Source organism: Cebus imitator, unplaced genomic scaffold, assembly GCF_001604975.1.
Source record: "Cebus imitator isolate Cc_AM_T3 unplaced genomic scaffold, Cebus_imitator-1.0 Scaffold2, whole genome shotgun sequence".
Lineage (NCBI taxonomy): Eukaryota > Metazoa > Chordata > Mammalia > Primates > Cebidae > Cebus > Cebus imitator.
Window position 1 is genome coordinate 9,077,957 of NW_016107317.1, and position 21,591 is coordinate 9,099,547.

The following is a 21,591-nucleotide window of genomic DNA, read 5'->3' on the forward strand; positions in this document are numbered from 1 at the left end:
GAGAGATACAAGTATGCTGCCAGGCCTTCTAGCAGGGTTTCTGAGACCAGGAAGAACTAGGGGAAATAATTTAGCCACAAGGTATCCTTCCTAGGCCTGAGAAAACACAGCAGTAGAAGGTGTCTATACAGAGGCTCTGTTCCAGCGAGGAACTGGGTCAGGGAAGGGAGGAGAGAGAAGGATAAAAAGTCAAGGAAGGACTGGACTAAACTGGAATCCTCCAGGATTACCCTCTATGCTCCCATTCTACATTGCTTCCCACTCCATCCCCTTATCTCTGAGCAGTAGTGGTCATAGCACCTATACTTTCTATGCTATGGTTGGAAAGGGTAGCTCATGTATGGGCTCCCTAGATTTGCCCAGTATGAAGAATGACCATTCAGGAGACCCCAAAGATATGAAAGACCTCAGAGCTGCATATTTGGACAGTGGGCCAGACAGTGGCAAATCGTGTATCATTTAGGGAGCAGTGGAATTTCAGTGCTCTAGATAATTTTTAGTTAAAAATCGTGTTCCAGCCCCAGAAAACTGGTCATTATTAGTTGTTCAAACACTTTAATCTTCAGCAGCCTCTAGCCCTTTAACCTGTCCTAGCTGCCATCTTCTTATACTGCCTACCTCCCAAGTCCCCTTACCTCTGAGCAGTGGTAGTGATGGCATCTACAATTTCTATGATCCGGTGCAGGGCAGAGTCAGTGCCAATGGTCATATCAGTGCCACAGAAGTCATTGTCAATTGACCCAACCAGGCCCACAATGTTCAGGTAGCTGGACTTCGTAGCCTCCTCATCTGTGATCTTACCTGACAATGGGAAGCAAACCAGGAGCCACTGGGTGAGGCACCTGGCATGCCTAAAGAGGAGACTTCTAGAGAGAGAAGAAACTCTAGCCAAAAGGAATTGTAGACAATACCAGAAAAAAAAGGGCAAAGACTGTCTATTTGTGTCTGGGTAACATTTTTCTCCAATGGGAGATAAAAGGGGCGGGGAGTGGTGTGTGTATGTGTACACCCTTGTTTGTACTTACACAAATAAGCAATACTCATGTGAACAATGTCTTACCTGCTTTCTGGAGGTCACTCAACAAGTCACTCCACTCAGAACGAAAGGTGTCAGCCCCAGTGAGGCTGCCATCACCCCCAATGACACAGAGATTGGTGATCCCACGTTTCACCAGGTTGTAGGCAGCTCGGAGTCGTCCTTCTCGTTCCCGAAAGTCCTTGCACCGGGCACTTCCAATCACCGTGCCTCCCTTTGGAAGAGGTAGAAGTCAGCTCCCAAGGGACAGGGCTCAACAAGCTGAGATGCCCCCTATTCCAACACTGTGATGGCCCGACATAACGTGTGACTTCCTAGAAAGTTCCTTGACATCTTTAAGAGTGATCTGTCCCTTCCAAAGGAAAGGGAAATGATGCTGGTTGAGGCATCATAGGGTCAATCCCATATTTTGCTATACATCTTAGAAGACTGCTAAGAACCCCTTTCATTGAAGACTTTGTCATCCATGACTATCCTAAGGAGAACAAGTGAATACCTATATGCCTGTTGGCTTCTCAAATAATCTCCAACTTTCATATCTTAGAAGCAGCGACATCAGTCTTTAGAAATTCTCCCTAATGGCGTGACATTACTGGATTGTGTCAAAATTATTATTAGGAGTTCATTCCAATGTGTTTTGTAGTATTTTTCCTCTCTATACACTGAGATTTCCAATTTTACCCAGGTACTACCAATCCTTTCCCCTTAGCTCCTTGCAATCCATGGTGCCAGTGGCAGAGGCCATAATATCCAGGTATTCACAGGAAAAATAGCTCTAGGTAAAGAAAGTCTTATAAATACCCCAAGAGAGGTGTCTCTAAGTCCCTGGGAAATTAAGGCTTTCTATACCTTAGAGAAAGTACACTTACCTGAGAGAGGTTAAGTATACTTAGGAGTTTTTATACCATATGCACTCCTGGGCAGCCATGACTTTGGGATACTGGTGGAGAATTCTGGCTCACTCTCAGACCACTTTATCACAGGCACTATTACCTAGTACCTACGTAGAGCCTTCACTAGACACTGCATATTAAATTTTTGCCCATGGATTTTTAGGGGACTGAGCTGAAAAAAGGGGGATACCAAATGTAATTTACAAATTTTCAGTAAAACAGCAAATGGTTTTATTTCTACTGAGCTAGCCCATAGTGGGTACACATGAGAAGCCTAACACAACATGGAGTAAGTAGCATAAAGGACTGTGGAAATCCTCAGGATACTCTTAGTATTTTTTTTTGAGACTCTGAAAGGCTATCTCAGTTCCTTGGTCCTTTAAGTGGTCTGGTTTTCAGGTCACCTCATCTCCATCACATGAGGACTGGCAGATTTCAGCTCCACTTCTGGCTCTGGCTCCAGTCCTCTGGTAAGGTTATTTTCAGGGCCAGACCTTCCCCGTGACCCTAGAGTAAGACCTGCTTACGTGCCAGTCCCCAAAGTCTTGTTTATGAACTTTCCATAAAGAGCAAACTATCCTGTGATCACTCCTCCACCCTCTCCCTGCCCCAGGAAACCAGAGCAATATTTTCAAATGCTAAGAGTAAAGGGCAAATAGGGTCCCTTTCTTGTCACTGAATTCCTTCACGTGAAACCACATGACAGGGAATTTGGGAGACCATGAGCCCAAAACGGAGTGGGATGAAACAAGGACAGAGCAAATATGAGACGGAATTCTCTGGAACATACCAGCTGAAGCATCATCGAAACGCTCTCCCAGGTGGCTTCCCTGATGTGATCACCACCATCCACCAGGCCTTGATAACCCTGTGGGACACATTATACCTGTTCAGCCCCTGCTAGCCTTCTCCCTAAATTCCCAGGATGAAGACAGGATCCCTGGGAAGAGGTTCTCTGAGAGTCAAGCCACCTCCTCCCATTAGTGAGTCCTGGATGCTCATGAGACCTTCATATTTAACACAGTACAAAGAAGGGGGCATCAACTTTTGTAATACTCTTTTTTAGTTCCTCCCAATTTTGAAACATCAGGATATGAGATATCCTTCCTAACAGTTAATCTTATTTTTGGCTCACCCTATCTCCTCCAACCTGCTTCCCAAGGGACCAACGGTAGCAGACAGTCTTGATAACCATGGAGAAAAGGAGAAGGGGAAGTTGGTGGGAGGGAAGGAAAGAAATGAGACTTGCTAAGAGACTATAAAATCTGATAGAAGAAAGCAGGCAGATCTTATAAAAAGAAGAGTGGGTGAAGCATGAAAGGGTACTGAGAGAAGGGTGCAAGAGAAGAGTGAGAAGCCCAGAAAGTTATGCAAACTACAGAAATACAGCAAGGCTCTTCTCCCCTGGGACTCTACCCCAGGATATACTAAATTTGCTGTAAATACTACCAATTTCCATTTTTTTCTCTGTTTTGAGAAAGATGAAAGGAACACTAAAAGTTACTGTTTCCTTTAAATGGAACAGGCAACATGTAAACCCAGTTTGCAGATGACCAGGTCCAAGTATCACTATTGGAATCAAGAGCAGGAAGGAGTGACTTATGGAGATAGGGAGCCAAGGAAAATCAAACATAAAATGTAACTGGGAGGTAAGGACACAGAACGTGGGAAGAGGGCAGGAAGCAGAATTAGAAGAGGACAGAGAAAGAATGATGAAGAACAAAGTGCAGAACCAACCTCATGGACAAAGAAGACACGGGCACCGGTGAAAATACCAACTCGAACGACTGCCCTGACAGCAGCATTCATACCTGTGAAAGGAGGGACAAAAGAAGTCACAGAGAGGTTGCTCCTAAGAAAAGGCACCCTGGAATCCACAGATATTACATTTGGCTAAAGATAATGAATCAGTACTTTATTTAGTCTTTTCTCTGAATCTGGAATAATTCTCTCATCAAAGTCTTCTGGCCTCCCCGCTCCCAATTACTGCATTCAGTGTTACTAGAGCTTCAGATATTCTGCATTCACTACTCCCCAAGCTCCCCCCAAAATCCTGCCATTCCCAAGACCTTTCCTTGATAGGACCATATAGGAAATAATAACAAGAACAATAGAGCATTTTCTTGAATGTGTATTGTGGGCTAGACACTGCCAAGAGCTTGTCAAACATCATCTCACTTAATCCTGCCCATAATCCTGGAGTTGTCTCCATTTTAAGGTTTTGAAACTGAAACTCAAAAAGGTCAAGCGGCACAAAGCTAGTACTTTTAGAAAGTTCAGATTGGAATTCAAGTTTTCAAATGCCTAAGTCAACACTATTGGCCTCTATGACTTGTCCCACTAATCTCAATGGCTGTACCTGGTTTTTTCCTTGCTTTCTGCACTGAATCTAGACATCAGCTTTTAGTAGGCATTTCAGGACAAAGACATGGCTCTCTATGGTTCAGTAACCTGACAAGTCATAGCTTATTCACAAGTTCACAAGTATATTTGTACTGGACGGCTGATTCTCCCAGTCTACCACACACACACACACACACACACACACACTCACACACCTTTTTTGTGTCACTTGAGTTGGTCTACGTTCCAATGTGTGCTACACAGTTGTGATTCACTAGTTCTCACACTGCCAGAAGAGGTTGTGACCAAGAGTGCAGGAAGAATTAGCGGGGACTCTATTCTCTCACTGCCTTCTCCTGGCATTTCCTCAATCAGTCAACAAATATTTGCTAGTCTCTTCCTGTGGCCCTGTATATAAGATGTTTATGGGGAACTTGAAAAGTATGCTGTAAATCACTCTCTCTCTGCTTCTACTGGAGAAAAACTTAGGACTAGGGCTGGGCACAGTGGCTCATGCCTGTGATCCCAGTACTTTAGGAGGTCAAGTGGGGAAGATTGCTTGAGCCTAGAAATTCGAGACCAGCCTGGGCAACATAGCAAGACTCCATCTCTAAAAAATTAAATAAATAAAATTAAAACAAAACAAAAACTTTGGACTAAAATAGAGAGAAGGTCCTTTTCCCTTTTTCACAATGAATATTATTCCTCTTCTAGTAGCTGCTCAGTGAAAACAACTCTCTTCCAGGAGCACTGAGGAAAAGCCAACCCACCCCAACATACAACACACAGCAGGTGTCCCATGTGTGTGTTTCACATTAGGAATAATGCGCTGATCCTGTGCTAAGCATGGCTTTATTGGTGAGAGAGGGGAGACATTCCTTTCCTACCGTGTAATGTGAGGAGGGGCACATGGTGATGCTCAGGGAACCTTAGAGCCATGATAAGTCAACTTCTTGTGGACCATTTTAGCTACCCTCTCTTAGACATTCTAGTACATATTTTTGTTTCAATCTAAAATCTGTTCACATTGTCCTTAACCCTGCCTGGAGTAATGTCATATATCAGCAAGCCCTAAGGGAGCTAGTAATCAGAAAAATCTGCAGCACCAAACTAAAAACGATCACAAATTTTTGAATAATCCAAAGCTATCGGGAATAGAATGGAATAAAAAAAGATTAAAATGGTTCTTTTCTGCAGGTTGGTATTACATGGCTGTTAACTCCAAATCGAACTGAAGGTCCGTTTGTTCACTGAACAAATATTAACTGAACACCTATCATGTTCCAGGCACTGTGCTAGGTACTAAGGATACAGCAATGACCAACACAGAGTCTGGAAATACCAAGATAAAGAACTTGGTAATGGTCCTCAAGACATGTGAAGAATTACAACATGGTCTATTGGTCCTTATAAAAGACATGAGCCAGGCACAATGGTGCATGCCTATAGTCCCAGCCCAGCTACTTCAGAGGCTGAGGCAAGAGGATCACTTGAGCCCAAGAGTTAAATCCAGTCTGTGTAACATGGTGAGATCCCATCTCTCAAAAAAAAAAAAAAAAAAGAAAAGAAAGAGAGAAACACACAGAGAGACATACAAAGTACAGCAGAAATAGGGACAAAGAATATCTAAGCCTGCCAGAAGGAAGTCAGATAAGCTTATACAGAAAAGACAGCATTTGTCCTTAGACCTAAAGGACAATTTCCTTAAAAAACTTTTTTAGTCAGGTGGATAATTTGAGGGAGAGGGAATAGCACAAATAAAGGTGAGGGTCAAAAAATTACTTTAGGTAATTTGGTATTATAAAGAATAAAATACGGCCAGGCATGGTGGCTTACACCTGTAATTCCAGCACTTTGGGGGGCCGAGGGAGTGGATCACAAGGTCAGGAATTTGAGACCAGCTTGGACAACATGGTGAAACCCCATCTCTACTAAAAGTACAAAACATTAGCCGGGCATGGTGGTGCATGCCTGTAATCCCAGCTACTCAGGAGGCTGAGGCAGGAGAACCACTTGAACCTGGGAGGCAGAGGCTGCAGTGAGCCAAGATCGCACTGCATTCCAGCCTGGGCAACAGAGCAGGACTCCATCTCCAAAAAAAAAAAATAATAATAATAATAATATATAAATGAGGAAGTGGTGAGAGATGAAGCTTTACAGGTGGGCAGGCACCTATATGCCATGAGATGTTTGACTTGTATTCTTCAGGCCAGGGTTTAATTGGAGGTCCATGGGTGATGGGTTTCAGGAAATCCATGAAACCTACAAAATGTTATGAAGTTTTGTGCACATGGACATTTCTTTTGGGAGAAAATCCACAGCTTTCATTTGATTCTTAAAAGGGTCTGTAACCTTTAAAAGATAAAACAACTTTTCTTTTACAAAAAGAAAAGTTGCAGACAACAAAGAATCCCTGAAGAATTTAGACAGCAGAGGGACTCATATGACAAGATAACTCTAGCAGCAGTGTGAAAGACAGCTTGAGAGAGGGGTTTCTAGCATTAGGAGGTTACGTCGCATCCTAGATAAGAAATGTGAAAGGCCTGGACTGGAAGAGTAGCATTTGGGACAAAACAAATACTGGATAGAAGACATCTAGGAAACAGAAGCAACAGGACTTATATCCAGGTTGGCAATGTGATTACGTTTCAAGGGTCAGAGAAGGAGAAAATGTCCTGTGATTGATTTAGGCAAAGGGTAAAGTGTGGTACCATTAATTCAGCAGAGGCAGATTTTGGTTTTGGGAGGTAGGGGTGGGGGTGATACATTCATATTTGGATATGTTGAGTTTGAAGTTCTTGTAGGGCATACATGTGAACATGGAAGAGACGATCTCAAGAGAATATGTGGAATTATAAGGAAAAAGGGCAAGGAATGGAACCTGAGGAAAACCAATATTGAAGGAATAGTAAGGGGAAGGGAGGTTCCATGATGAAAACTAATAAGGGGCAGCAAGAAATATAAAAGGACCAGGATTTAACGATGTCTTAGAAGCCAAAAGAGGGCAGTTTCAAGAAGTGGGAACAGTGTCAAATGCTTTTAATAACTGGTCTAAGGTAAGGCCTGAACGGTTGGGCTTGTCCACAGGAAGTCATTGGTGAGCACTGATGTCAAAGCTCACTTATGACATCACTAATGCAAAGCCCCATGAAATCTAGAAGCCTAAGTTCACACCCTTAAGTTGAAGGCATCAAAACCAAAAAATCTATGAAGAGAGGGGTTTCTCAGTAGCCTGAGGAATAGCCTATGTGTGTGAAAGGAACAACGTCAAAGTCAACACAAAGCCATCAATGCTTTAGGAAAAATGAATGATGTCAGCTCAATAAAATCAGAATAGATGTGAAACTAAAGTTCGTTTTCCAGCCTGTCACAAGGTTTATAGGATTCTCTTCTGGATACCTGGAGTTCTAGAGTGTGAATTTGTAATTTTAGGAAAAAAGGGAAAAAATAATTCTGAAATGTATAGGTTGGAACATTGTTTCCTGCTTCCAAGCTGAGTAAATGGTCCTGAAGAACCTCTAACTTAATGCAATCCTGTTGGAATACCCAGAATTAAGAGAGACAAATGACTCAAAAGGTTTTCAGTACAAAAGCAAACAACAGATGGTGGACAGTGACTATCCAAATCTGCTGGGCATAAAAAAAAATCTCACAATAGGGAAATTCTCTTCTCCTTCTGCCTTCCTCTTACCTCAAGCTCACCAACTTCCAGAAGTCATTCATCCTGTCTCTAAGTTGAATATATCTTGAGTGTTTTCCTAGAAATCAAATTTTAGCATGGTCTTTGCACCCTGGGTACCTATGCCTCAAACCCCTAGTTCCCCAAAAATCACAAACTGGGGTATACAAATAGTTCATATTAAGGAGTCCCAGTAATTCTTCGAGCTCTCTAGCCAACCTGACTAGCCCAGTCTGGCCCCAAGCCAGTCCTGGCCAGAGTCTCCCTGGCTGTTCCATGTTGCTCTAAATAACCCTCTATGGCAGCTGTCTGACTTATTAGAAACAAGATGAAGGATAAGATTACAGGCACCATCCAGTAGGTATTCTGGGTATACTCAGGAGGGGCTCTGGAGAATATCATAAGCACATAGTTTGGAGTCTCCAATTACAGCATATTGGAAAGAGGTTTTAGGAACTGTGGTTGATGGGTCTCTATGAGACCAGACAAAAAACAATCTAATACATGACTTGATTATGACTTTTTTGAAAGCTGATACTAAATAATTTATTTCTGACTGGACTTTCATAAAATTTTTTAAAATATATGAGGAATAAATATTTGTTAGAGATGAATTACACTTTCTAATATATATGTAAGTAAAAATTATAAACCCTAGAATAGCAATCCAGAGAGGTAAAAGAATCTGCTTGTGCAAACCTTTAAAAATAGAATAAGCCAGGTGCAGTGGCACATGGCCTGTGGTCTCAGCTACTTGAGAGGCTGAAGCAAGAGGAATGCTTGAGCCAGAAGTTCAAGTCCAGCCTGGGCAACAGAGAAAGATCCTGTCCCATCTCTTAAAAAAAAAAATAGGATAAACATACATTTGTAATGGCTGCCTATATGAAGACAGAAGGCCAAAGCAGATGACTGACTGAGGTCCTTTCCAGGAGTAGAATATGCCAATACCATAAGGCTAAAGATAGCATAGTTTTGGTGGCTGAAGCCATTCCTAGGCTAGAAAGGGAATTAGAATTTGGTATGACATCAGCCCAGTATCCCAGCGTTCTTTGTATTTCAGCTCAGGATGTCTGATTCCTAGTCATTTTTCTACCTCAAGATATTATTAGCTTTGCTGAGCTCAGGGAATGACAAAGCTGTGACCTCTATGGATTTTACACAGCTCAATATCACTTTCCCATGTGACCCATAAAGCCTCTGCGGGAAAAAAAAACAAAAAACATTTCTATATTTCCTCCCTGGGAGAACAAGAGTCCATCAAACTCAGCTCTGGGCAGGCTACTTCTGAATGTGAGCTTCTCCTGCAGGTGGGACCTCTCAGCTCTATTCTGAGTTTCTGTTTTGCCTCCTTGCCTCCCTAGAATTTCCGTTTCTATCACTCTCAGTCCCTAGTGACATGCGGCTGTGATGTTATGGGGATTTGCAGGTGGGATATTTCCCTGGATACACTGTGCCTATTACAGACTCCCATAGGCCTTGGCTCAGCTGGGCCCTTCAGAAATTAGCTTATCTACAGCTGCCTCCATGAAAGAGAGTCTTTCTCTTACAGTAGTGAGTTATGGTCATTACTAGAATAAGAGGGTCTCACTGCTCAGGATCAGAAGCTGGAAGGGCTCTGCTGCTCTTATACCCAAGTTAAATCCTAGGCTGATTTCCCACCCCCCCTTTCACTCTCTCAAGAGCTCTTCTTCATTTTATAACTGTGTATCTTGGCCGGGCGCAGTGGCTCAAGCCTGTAATCCCAGCACTGTGGGAGGCCGAGGTGGGTGGATCACGAGGTCAAGAGATCGAGACCATCCTGGTCAACATGGTGAAACCCTGTCTCTACTAAAAAAATACAAAAAATTAGCTGGGCATGGTGGCACGTGCCTGTAATCCCAGCTACTCAGGAGGCTGAGGCAGGAGAATTGCCTGAACCCAGGAGGCGGAGGTTGCGGTGAGCCGAGATGGCGCCATTGCACTCCAGCCTGGGTAACAAGAGCGAAACTCCGTCTCAAAAAAAAAAAAACAAAACTGTGTATCTTACTTGGATTGTTTAGCAGGCTCTCTTTTCTCTTCCCCTAATCTAACACAGACCATTCTACCAAGGTTGCAGGATCAATGCTCAAGCACATGGTAAAGAATTCAGTATTGGCATGGTACCCTGCCAGCAAAGAAGAGAGAAGCAATAAAAGCCAGGTCTGTGGTTTCTGCAAACTCTACTAAGGCTCTCCACTCCTAAACTCAGACCTCCGTGCCCTCCTTCCTCAGTTTCTTCATTCTAGCACTTTCTGATTCATAACCTGTAAAACAATTATAATAAATATTATAAAATAAAGTTAAAAAATAAAGTCTAGCTTTACTAATATATTAATAAGAAATATCATAAGAACAAAGGTTTTGTCAGACTTTTTCACTGATATACCCCCCAGTGACCATCATCCTGATTGACACGTAGTACTCACTAATTCATTTTTAATTAATTAATGGTACAGGTATTGAGTATTTTATGATGTACCTGCTACTAATCTAAGCACCTTACTTAAATAAAAAGTTCAGTGTCTTGAAATTTACCTTCTCCATGGAGTTTTCTCTGATTAATCCAACCAGGACCTATCATTTCATTATATAAGTAGATTCCACTTGGTTAATGCACACTTGCTTATTTTTACTTATCTGCCTTATGTAAGAATTCTAGTTTTCTCATTAAGCTATATATTCCTAAAGGAATTCAACTTCTTCACAACATACAAGACAGGACTCTATACAAAGTAGGTCCTTAACACAAAGTCTAGGAAAGCTTAGGGACAGTGGTGCAGAGGAGAGGAGTCTAGCTGACATCACTATCCTTCTCTCTTTTTTCCATGATTGGCTTCATGTCCTGTACGCTTTTTAAAGAAATTCTGCCTCTTTTCAATGAATCAGAATATATCAGAAGATCAAAGGAGAAATAGGTTTTTTTTAAAAAAATCACATACCCTCTCTCTCCCACTCCGTGTTATCTATATACAGAATTTTCATGACTCCCAGGTTTCTTAAATTCAACCTAGAAAAGGGTTTTTGCTGGCTCTGTTTTCTGCCCCTCTACCTCACAGTGGATCTGTATTCATTAACTGCTGCTGTTCCTATTTGTTCAAGGACTAATGAAATGAAAGAGGAGGAAAGGCCACAGAAAATGAAGTGTCTGACTGACCCTGGTCAGTGCAGGAACGCTGCAGACATCAGACTTAATAACTGAAGACCTAGTTGGGACCCACCAAATACCAATTCTGGGTCTCCTCCCATCCCCACCCTTACACCAAAGTACATGAAGACCAATTCTGGGTCTCCTCCCATCCCTACCATTACCAAAGTATATGAAGTTAATCCACTGACCGCCTTCTCAATAACTTTATCTCTAGTTTCTTCCCAATGCTGCTTGATAAAACGCCACTCTTTTAGGTTCCCGAGGACCAAAAGAGCCCCAGTCTTCAAAGAAACTTGGAAAGAAGTTTTATGAAGATGTGGGTAAATAAAAGCATAGCAAATAAAATTCAAATGCACTTGGGGACTTAAGCCTCACAGAAATTTTTAGGAAAGTCCAAAATTCCAGTGAACCTAAGAATAATTCTATTATATAGGCTAAGGGAGTCAGTAAATTCCAAAAGGCCCACCAGCCATGTTTTTTGTCCCCTCTTCCTTACCTTGGGCATCTCCACCAGAAGTTAAGACAGCAATGGCTTTGCCAATCCCCAAGGTTTTGGCTGCATGGTGCTCTTCATGGGTCATGATCCACTCTAGAATTTAAGACAATGGTCAGTTAAGACACAGTAGGAATCAAGATGCCACTAGCTCAACAAATGGCTAATAGACTGGCTAGAGCCACCTCAGTCAGGCTCTCCCACGACACCAAGTCTGGGCTTTGCAGCCTGAGAGCTTTGGACTTCTTTCAGAGGAGAGCCACACCCTTGTCGACTGACAAGCTGAAATGTCATGTAATCAAGCCCAAGACTACTAAGGTCCTACATAATCCCTTCCTGATCCCTCCCACCCCAATTGGAACCTATTGGAGAATAAAGTAAGGTCAGGGAAAAGAGAATTTGACTGACTAGAAATGAGAAAGGGAGGAAGAAAGTTGAGTTAGCCTCAAGGATTCCTCCCTTTTCAATGAAGGGATAGGTCATTGCAGAGGTTAAGAATCAGATGAGGTTTGGGGCACTGATGACAATCAGCAAAGGAGAAGCAGAAGAACAAGGGTAGGTTGGATTATAATTAAGATTACGGTTGGGTGTTATGTAATTGTGCTATTGGAATGGGGTTAGGTGATACGAAGTTGAAACTGGAGTCTGAAGTTATAAAGGCACATTGGAGTTAGGTAAATTAACGATGTCAGTCTCAGGAGTGGTCAGGGGCTTTCTATGGCTCTTCCCTCTCAGGCTGTCAGCCTCCTGAGCATTTCTTGATCCTTGGCCTCTGGGTCTTGCCCCACACATTACTACATGCTATCAAATGAGAAGATTAACACAAAATCATTGCCATATATATACAGATGTGTACATATGACACGGGAACACCTTCATATTTTGTTCTTTAGGGATTACCTCTCTCAAAGGAACACACAAAAGGACATACTTTTGTATCCATAAAATGCCAGTGGAATTATCACTCTCCCAGTTTTCCAGGCTAAAACCTGTTATTTTAAATTTATCTCCCTTCCCCTCAGATTCAAAACAGTAACTAAACCCTATTATTCTCCCTTCTTATTATCTTCCTTTATCCATCCCCTTTCTATTCTCATTGCCATTTTCCACCTGAATTGCTTACTACTATAGCTGGTCTCACTGTGCTTGTGTTCCTTTCTTCACTCTATGAGAGACACAAAATAAACCTTCATAGAAAGGTCATAGGTCCCTAGGCTTCAGTGGAGATGTGTATTCATTCACAGGAACCCAAGTTTTAAGGGCAGCTTGTGCTTGCTTCTACCCTGCAACTGGAGAACTCAGGGTAGCTGCTTATAGAGACATAGGTCACATAAACACACAAATCCACACAAATAATAAAATAAAGCAATGAGACATATATGAAGACATACCTTCACAAACATGCATTGTGTTAAGAGACAGATTAATGAACATACTACATATAAACAGTGCTGACAGATAAGGTGCCAACTTCTTGGGTTGGCATTTGAAGCTTCCACAATCTAGCCCTTGCATATAGCTTCAACTTTTGGTCCTATATATTCTCCGCTCCATTGTCACCTGAACATTACTTTGCTGTTCCCACTTTTGTGCCTGGGCACACTGCATCCCTTGTCCAGATGGCTACCCTAGCCCTTTCTACAGATTCACACACCATTCCATCATTTAAGGCCAGTAATAATTGTACCCTTATTAAACATTCACTGATTACCACTGGTGAAGGAAGTCTTCTTTGGACTTCCTCTAATCACATATTGTCCGAACTGGATCATTCATTTAGCACTTAAATACTGCTTTATGTGGCTTTTTATTTTTTGAGATAGAGTCTTGTTCTGGAGTACAGCGGTATAATCTTGGCTCACTGCAACCTCCATCTCCCAGGTTCAAGCAATTCTCCTGCCTCAGCCTCCCGAGTAGCTGGGATTACAAGCATGCACCACTGCACCAGGCTAATTTTTGTATTTTCAGTTGAGACAGGTTTTCGCCATGTTGGCCAGGCTGGTCTTGAACACCTGACCTCAGGTGATCCACCTGCCTAGGCCTCCCAAAGTGCTGGGATAACAGGCATGAACCACCATACTCGGCCTGCTTTATGTGGCATTTTAATTGCTTCTTACGCACTGAAAAGATGGTTGGACTAGATCACGGGTCAGCGTATCACAGCTTGCAGGCCAAATCCAGCCTTTCTCGTGTTTTTGTATGGCAGTAAGCTGTGAAATGTTTTTATATTTTTTAGTGGTTGCAAAAAGTACTTCATGACATGTGAAAAATGTAAGTTCAAATTTCAGTGTGCAAACTACCTTCATTCATTCACGTATTATCATGGCTGTTTTCATGCTACAACAGCAGAATGGATATTGTGACAGAGACCCATGAGTCTGCAGTCTAAAATATTTACTATCTGGACTTTTACAGACAAAGTTTGCCAATCACTGGACTGGATGGCTGTAAAGTCATTTTCCCTAACTAGACTGAGAACTCCTCCTGAGCAGGGATCATGATCATTTTTAAAAATTCTCCCACTGCCTACTAAAGACTTGCAAAGTCCACGTACATTAACAGGACCCCAATAAATACTTGTTGAAAGCATTAATGAACTAGTGAACTGCATGAAATAGAAATATATAAAAAATTAAAAATAGGCTTGGATACATACCTCCATATTCCTTTTACTTCTAAAACACACTCCTATACAACTTGGACTTAAGAAATCATATAGTGACAAACAGTGAAAGGAATATAGGGACACGAGTGAATAAAGACACTCTTATTTAACTGGAATGTCCATGTCCAAATTTCTCCTGTCTTCAGAAAAGAAAGATTAAGTGACTAGGGCAAATAGGAAGGCAAAAAAAGTATAAAGTAAAGAACAAGACATCTGGGTGTGCTGATCCCTTTCCCCCTGTTTTTCCTTCTCATTCACTATTGGAGCTCATGACAGGGTAGAAGCCCACACAGGGCTCTTCCAGCCCTGGAAGCGTCAGTGAGGGAGAAAATTCGCCATAACAAGGGGAGTTTAAGAATGCTGACCTGTAAAAAACAGCTCATGTTCTTCTCCTGAAATCTCTAAGACAGTTATAGAGGCACAGGACACAGAAATTCATGCAGACTCCTGTATAAGCATCCCTTACAGACCCACAATGACACGCACGTAGAGAGAAACAGATATTAAAACGTATCTCTAAAATCACGTGTGTATATAAGCACGCGGCAGGGAGAAACAGAAGCAACATCAGAAGCGCACTGATTTGAATTGGGTGAGTGCCAGGGTAGGGTTAGGCAGTCAAGGGCAACCCGTCCGAGCCCCACCCACCCATCCCTGATTCCCGAGGAATGCAGCAGAGCCTGCAACCGGAGGGGGCTGCCCAAGGGGCTAGGATTCTTCAAGACTGCCCTGCCCATCCCCCTCTTGGCTCCGGCTTCTGATGCCATACATCCTCTTCTTTTCCCTTCTGCTCCTTTCAGTTCTCCCTACCGCCTGCTCCCAGCCCATACCTTCCTGCCTCACTCCCAGTTCTCCCCCTTGCTCTTCACTCAGCCGCCCCTCTTGCCTTTTAGTCTTAGCTCTCCTCCGCCGCTGCTTTCTTGCAGATTGTCCTTGGGAAAGGGAGGAGGGGTGCTCGGGGAACAAGGGGAGGAGCCAGGTGGAGGCAACGAGGGAGGGTGAAGGAGGAAAGGCTTCCCAACCTCCACTAATAGATGCTGACAAGAAGGCTCCGCCTCCTCCTGCTTGCCTTTCTCCTCCTCTTCCTCCTCCCCCTAAGAACTCAGCTTAGATATGGCAGCGGCTTAGTTTCTTCACTCCTAAGAGTCCTGGGGTCCTCATACCTATATAGAGAGCCATCAGCATCTTTATTTAATGGGAATAAGAAATTACCTCGTTGCGTCACTTGTTTTCAACAGAGACAACTTTTTTCTAGACCAGACTGCCTAAGACATCTTGCATTCCAACATCTTCAGCAACTGGTAATAAAACCTGCCCTTCTGGCCCTATCTGACCTCGATCCGTCTTTAAGCAAACATTTATTGGGAGTCTGTGTGCTAGATTTTGTATTAGGTGCTGAGAGATTTAAAAAATAAATATAGTGCCTGCCTTTGAGGAACATTAAATTATGACATCTTCTATAGAACAGCCTCAAAAACTTCGTTTACATTTACATTACCTTTCTCAGAGAAAGTACAGGGCAGCTAGCTACTTGGAATGGAAGTGTCTAGAGGCAAGGGCGTGGCTGTGACAGCTACTTCTCAAGCCTGCAGTGGGGAGGAATGGGGGCGGGATTCTGGCAATGAAGCAAGCATATAAATTGGGTTCCACAGCAAACAGATCTATAATGGAAACCGGTCAGATGCTCCCAGAGCAAGAGGTGCATTCATTACTGAAGTCTCGCCTTCCCTTGCTCCACCTATTCTCTTGCTTCAAAGTCTCCACAGTCAGGTCTCCTCTTGCTTTTACCACTGCCCTTCCTCTTGCTTACTTTTATCTCTACCCCTGCACATTCTGGCACAAACAATACAAATGCAAGTGACTAGGAGATAAAACCATTTGACCACACAAAGTGAAAGCATTTGTGCTCCAAGTTGTACCATCAAGAAAGTGGAAAGACAACCCACAGAATGGGAGAAAATATTTGCAAATCATATATCTGATGAGGGCCTGGCATCCAGAATAAAGAATTCATTTGCAACTCACTAAGAATGTAAACCAAAAATAAAATTCTAAGCCCCTCAACCATCTGAATGGACCCCTACCCTCAGCCAAGTGTATTCCAAAGTTAATATGAAAAACTAATTCAGGCCTTGATGGAAATAGGGAGCAGAACATGCCTCATTATTCCTTCCTCCCTTTTGGAATTACTGTTAGAACAGACTCTTTAAGTCTGATAAGAAACATTTACAATCTATTCTCTGAAACCTGCTACCTGGAGGCCTCATTTACCTGATAAAGCCTTGGTCTTCACAACCCTTACCTTAACCCAGACATTCCTTTCTATTGATTCTAAGTCTTTGGACAGTAACTTAACTCTTTTGACCAATTTCCAATCAGAAAATCTTTGAATCTACCTATGACTTGGAAGCCCCACTCCCTCATCCCCGCTACCAGCTGTCCCAAGACTGAATGAATTGTACATCTTTCATGTATTCACTGATATCTTACAGCTCCCTAAAATATGTAAAACCAACTTGTGGCCTGACCGTCTTGAACACATGCTCTCAGGATCTCCTGAGGGCTGTGTCATAGGGGGATAATGGTCATTCATATTTGGCTCAGAATAATATCTTCAAATATTTTACAGTTTGACTTTTTTCATTGACAATAAAAAGAAAATAACTCAATTTAAAAATGGGCAAAAGAGTTGACCAGAGAAGATATACAGGTGGCAAATAAACATGAAAAGATGTCAACATCATATGTCATTAGCGAACTGCAAATTAAAACAATGGGATACCACTACACATCTATTAGCCTGGGTGACAGAACAAGACTCTAAAAAAAAAAAAAAAAAGCCTGACAATACCAAATGCTAATGAGAATGTGGAACCACAGAAACTTTCATTAATTGTTTTTGGGAATACACAATGTTATAGTCACTGTAGAAGACAGTTTGACAGTTTCTTACAAAGCTAAATGTTGTCTTACCACATGATCCAGCAATAGCACTCCTAAGAATTTACCTGAATGAGTTGAAAATTATGTCCACACAAAAACCCGCACATGAATGTTTATAGAAGCTTTATTCATAATTGCCAAAAGCTGAAAGCAACCAAGATGTCCCTCAAAAGGGGAATAAACAAACTGTGATTCAGATATACAATGGAATATTTTTCAACAATAAAAAGAAATGATCTATCAAGCCATGAAATGACATAGTGAAACGAGCCAGTGTGAAAAGGCTGCATACTGTATGATTCCAACTCTATGACAACCTGGAAAAGATAAAACTATGGAGACAATAAAAATATCAGTTGTTACCTGGGGCTTGGGATACAGAAGAAGAGATGAATAGGTGGAGCACAGGGGATTTTAGGGGCACTAAAATTATTCGGTATGATGCTATAACAGACACATGACCTGCATTTGTCATGACATTATGCTTTGTGAAATTCATAGAACAAAGAGTAAATATTGGGTTATCAATTATGACAAGTGTTCCATTTGTATTAGTGTGGTACCCTTGTAATAATTGATAACCCAATATTTATTGGTTAAATAACCCAATATTTAACCCCAATGTAAATTATGGAACTTAGCTAATAATAATGTATAAATATTGGGTTATCAATTATGACAAGGGTATCACACTAATGGAAGATATTAATAAATAGGGAAAACTGGCCAGGCACAGTGGCTCACACCTGTAATCCCAGTCCTGTGAACCCAAAGTCCATCAACCTAAAGTCCAGCTCTTTGGGAGGTCCAGGCAGGTGAATTGTTAGAGCTCAGGAATTCAAGACCAGGCTGGGCTACATGGTGAAACCTCATCTCTACAAAAATATAAAAAATTAGCCGAGTGTGGTGGTGCATGCTTGTAGTCCCAGCTACTTGGGAGGCTAAGGTAGGAAAATGACTTGAGCCTGAGAGGCAGAGCTTGCAATGAGCTGAGATTGTGCCACTGCACTCCAGCCTGGGCAACAGAGCGAGATCCTGTCTCAAAAATAAAAAATAAAAATATGAGCAAAGGCTTGAATAGACATTTCTCTAAAAATATATAATGGCTAATAAGTACAAGAAAAGAGGCTCAACATCAATAGCCATTAGGGTAATGCAAATCAAAACTACTTCATTTAAGTTAAAATACTACTTCATATCCATTAGAATGGCTATTAACAAGCCGGGCGCGGTGGCTCAAGTCTGTAATCCCAGCACTTTGGGAGGCTGAGGTGGGTGGATCACGAGGTCAAGAGATCGAGACCATCCTGGTCAACATGGTGAAACCCTGTCTCTACTAAAAATACAAAAAACTAGCTGGGCATGGTGGTGCGTGCCTGTAACCCCAGCTACTCAGGAGGCTGAGGCAGGAGAATTGCCTGAACCCAGGAGGCGGAGGTTGTGGTGAGCCGAGATCGCGCCATTGCACTCCAACCTGGGTAACAAGAGTGAAACTCCATCTCAAAAAAAAAAAAAAAAAAGAATGGCTATTAACAAAAAAGTAAAAAAGAAAGGAAGAAGGAAGGAAGGAGTGAGGGAGGGGTGAAGAGAGGAAGGGAGGAAGGAAGAAAGGAAAAAGAAAAGGAAGGAGGGAGGAAAGGAGGGAAAGAAAGGAGGGAGGGACTGAAGGAGAGAGAGGAAGAAAGGAAGGAAGGAAAGGAGGGAGGGAGGGAGAGAAGGGAAAGGAAGGGAGAAAAAGAAAAAAAAGTGTTAGGCTGTGAATAAATTGGAACCCTTCTGCATTGCTGATGGGAATGTAAAGTGGCGCAGCTGCAGTGGAAATTTGGCAGTTCCTCAAAATGTTAAACATAGAGTTGTCATTTTTTTTGGGACGGAGTTTCGCTCTTGTTACCCAGGCTGGAGTGCAATGGCGCGATCTCGGCTCACCGCAACCTCCGCCTCCTGGGTTCAGGCAATTCTCCTGCCTCAGCCTCCTGAGTAGCTGGGATTACAGGCACGCATCACCATGCCCAGCTAATTTTTTGTATTTTTGGTAGAGATGGGGTTTCACCGTGTTGACCAGGATGGTCTCAATCTCTTGACCTCGTGATACACCTGCCTCGGCCTCCCAAAGTGCTGGGATTACAGGCTTGAGCCACTGCGCCCAGCCCTAGAGATGTCATATTAACCAGCAATTCCACTCCTAGGTATATACCTAGGAAAAATGAAAACATATGTACACACAAAATCTTGTATACCAATGTTTGTAGCAACATTATTCATAATGCTAACAAAATGTGGAAAGAACCCAAAGTCCATCAACTGAAAAATGGATAAATAAAATGTGGCATATCCATATAATGAAAAGTGTCAAAACTTGTAAAATATTTGAATATATTTATTCTGAGCCAAATATGAGTGACCAATGGCCTGTGATACAGCCCTCAGGAAATCCTGAGAACATGTGCCCAAGATGGTCAGGCCACAACTTTGTTTCATACATTTTAGAAAAATACAAGTCATCAACTGATACATGTAAGATGTATTTGTTTCCCTTAATTTTCTCAGCATGCAGAAATACATGTAAGAGGTACATTGGTTTGCTCCAGAAAGGTGGGACAACTGGAAGCAGGGGCTTCCAGGTCCTAGGTAGATTTTCTGACTGGCAATTTGTTTAAAGAGTGATTATCAATAGAAAGGAATGTCTGGGTTAAGATAAGGGGTTGTGGAAACTAAAATTTTACCATGCAGATGAAGCCTTCATATATGAGGCTTCAGACAGAATAGACCGTAAATGTTTCTTATCAGACTTAAAGAGTGTGTTCTATCAGTAATTCCAAAAGGAGGAGGGTATAATGAGGAACATCCAGCTCCCCCTTCCCATGATGGCCTGACCTAGTTTTTTAGATTAACTTTGGAATGCCCTAGGCTGAGAGGAGGGGTCTATTCAGATAGTTGGGGGCTTATAATTTTGTTTTTGGTTTATAAAAACATAAAAACATTATGCTAAGTAGGAGAAGCCATTCACAAAAGGCTACATATCATATGGTTCCATTTATATGAAATGTCCAGAATAGGCAACTCTGTAGAGACAGAAAGTAGGTAGCAGTTGCCTGGGACTGAGGGAAATTGGGGAATGACTGCTAATGGGTACAGGATTTCTTCTGGGGTTAATGAAAATGTACTATAAACTTAGAGTGGTTGCAAACTGTATAAATATACTGAAAATGATTGAATTGTACACTTTATTTATTTATTTATTTAGAGATGGAGTCTAGCTCTGTCACTTAGGCTGGAGTGTAATAGTGCAATCTCAGCTCACTGAAACCTCCACGTACTGGGTTTAAGCAATTCTCCTGTTTCAGCCTTCCAAGTAGCTGGGATTACAGGTATATGTCACCATGCCAGGTTAATTTTTATGTTTTTAGTAAAGACGGGGTTTTACCATATCGGCCAGGCTGGACTTGAACTCCTAACCTCAAGTGACCTACCTGCCTCAGCCTCTCGAAGTGCTAGGATTACAAGCAAGAGCCACCATGCCCAGCCAGAATTGGATACTTTAAATAAGTGAGTTTTATGATATTGGATTATATCTCAATGAATACATAAAAAAACATTTGTAAACAAGAAGACTGAAAAGTTCCTGTAGGACACTAAAATATGCTATTCTAAAATATACTTTGGCGCATTATAAGATGGCTATTCAGGGGCTGTGGACACAGGAAGGGCTCACTAAAGCCATCCTTTGCAGGGAGATTTGCATCTGTAGAGGAAATCTACATGAGTGAAGTAAGCAATGGATACAAACAGGCTTTCTCTGAAGACCCATTATCTGCTTCATTCAGATCTAAGAAAGATTAACTCATAGGAAAAAGAGACTAAAAGTCTGACACTTGTCAAGGTCTGATGGATAAACTTTTACCACAGGCTGAAATTTGAAGGGCAATCCATCCCTTTCTCTCTTTACCCACTACCAACTCCTATATCACCATTAAAAGTGCTTTTAGTGGGCGGGTCACCATGGCTCAAGCCTGTATGTAATCCCAGCGCTCTGGGAGGTGAAGGTGGGAGGTTGCTTGAGCCCAGGAGTTTGAGACCAATATAGTCTATGTTGGTCAATGGGGCAACATGGTGAGACCCTACAAAAATAAATGAATGAATAAATAAATAATTTGGCTGGACATGGTGGCGTGCACCTGTAATGGGAGGATCACTGAAGCCCAGGAGGTCAAGGCTGCAGTTAGCTGTGATTGCACCACACTGTACTCCAGACTGGTTAACAGAGGAAGGCCCTGTCTCAGGAAAAAGAATAAAAGAGCATTCTTTTTTTTTTTTTTTTTTTGAGACAGAGTTTCGCTCTTGTTATCCAGGCTGGAGTGCAATGGCGCAATCTT

General features: G+C 42.1%; 1 protein-coding gene across 3 annotated transcripts in view; it reads right to left on the minus strand.

Moving 5' to 3' along the window:
* The window catches only part of PFKM (phosphofructokinase, muscle), a 46,494-nt gene that overhangs the window by 11,344 nt on the left and 13,559 nt on the right, over positions 1 to 21,591 (minus strand). Inside the window, exons 1-6 of one of the 3 annotated variants that reach the window (XM_017529157.1) lie at positions 15,162 to 15,333; positions 11,614 to 11,706; positions 3,667 to 3,740; positions 2,720 to 2,797; positions 1,061 to 1,250; positions 636 to 801 (exon numbers count right to left, since the gene is read on the minus strand). In XM_017529157.1, the coding sequence (XP_017384646.1) occupies positions 636 to 801; positions 1,061 to 1,250; positions 2,720 to 2,797; positions 3,667 to 3,740; positions 11,614 to 11,698 (593 nt within the window). In that variant the 5' untranslated portion in view covers positions 11,699 to 11,706; positions 15,162 to 15,333. Of the gene's footprint in view, positions 1 to 635; positions 802 to 1,060; positions 1,251 to 2,719; positions 2,798 to 3,666; positions 3,741 to 11,613; positions 11,707 to 11,795; positions 11,890 to 15,161; positions 15,334 to 21,591 lie in introns of those variants that run through there. The other 2 variants (XM_017529164.2, XM_017529173.2) reach the window with 2 other exon arrangements.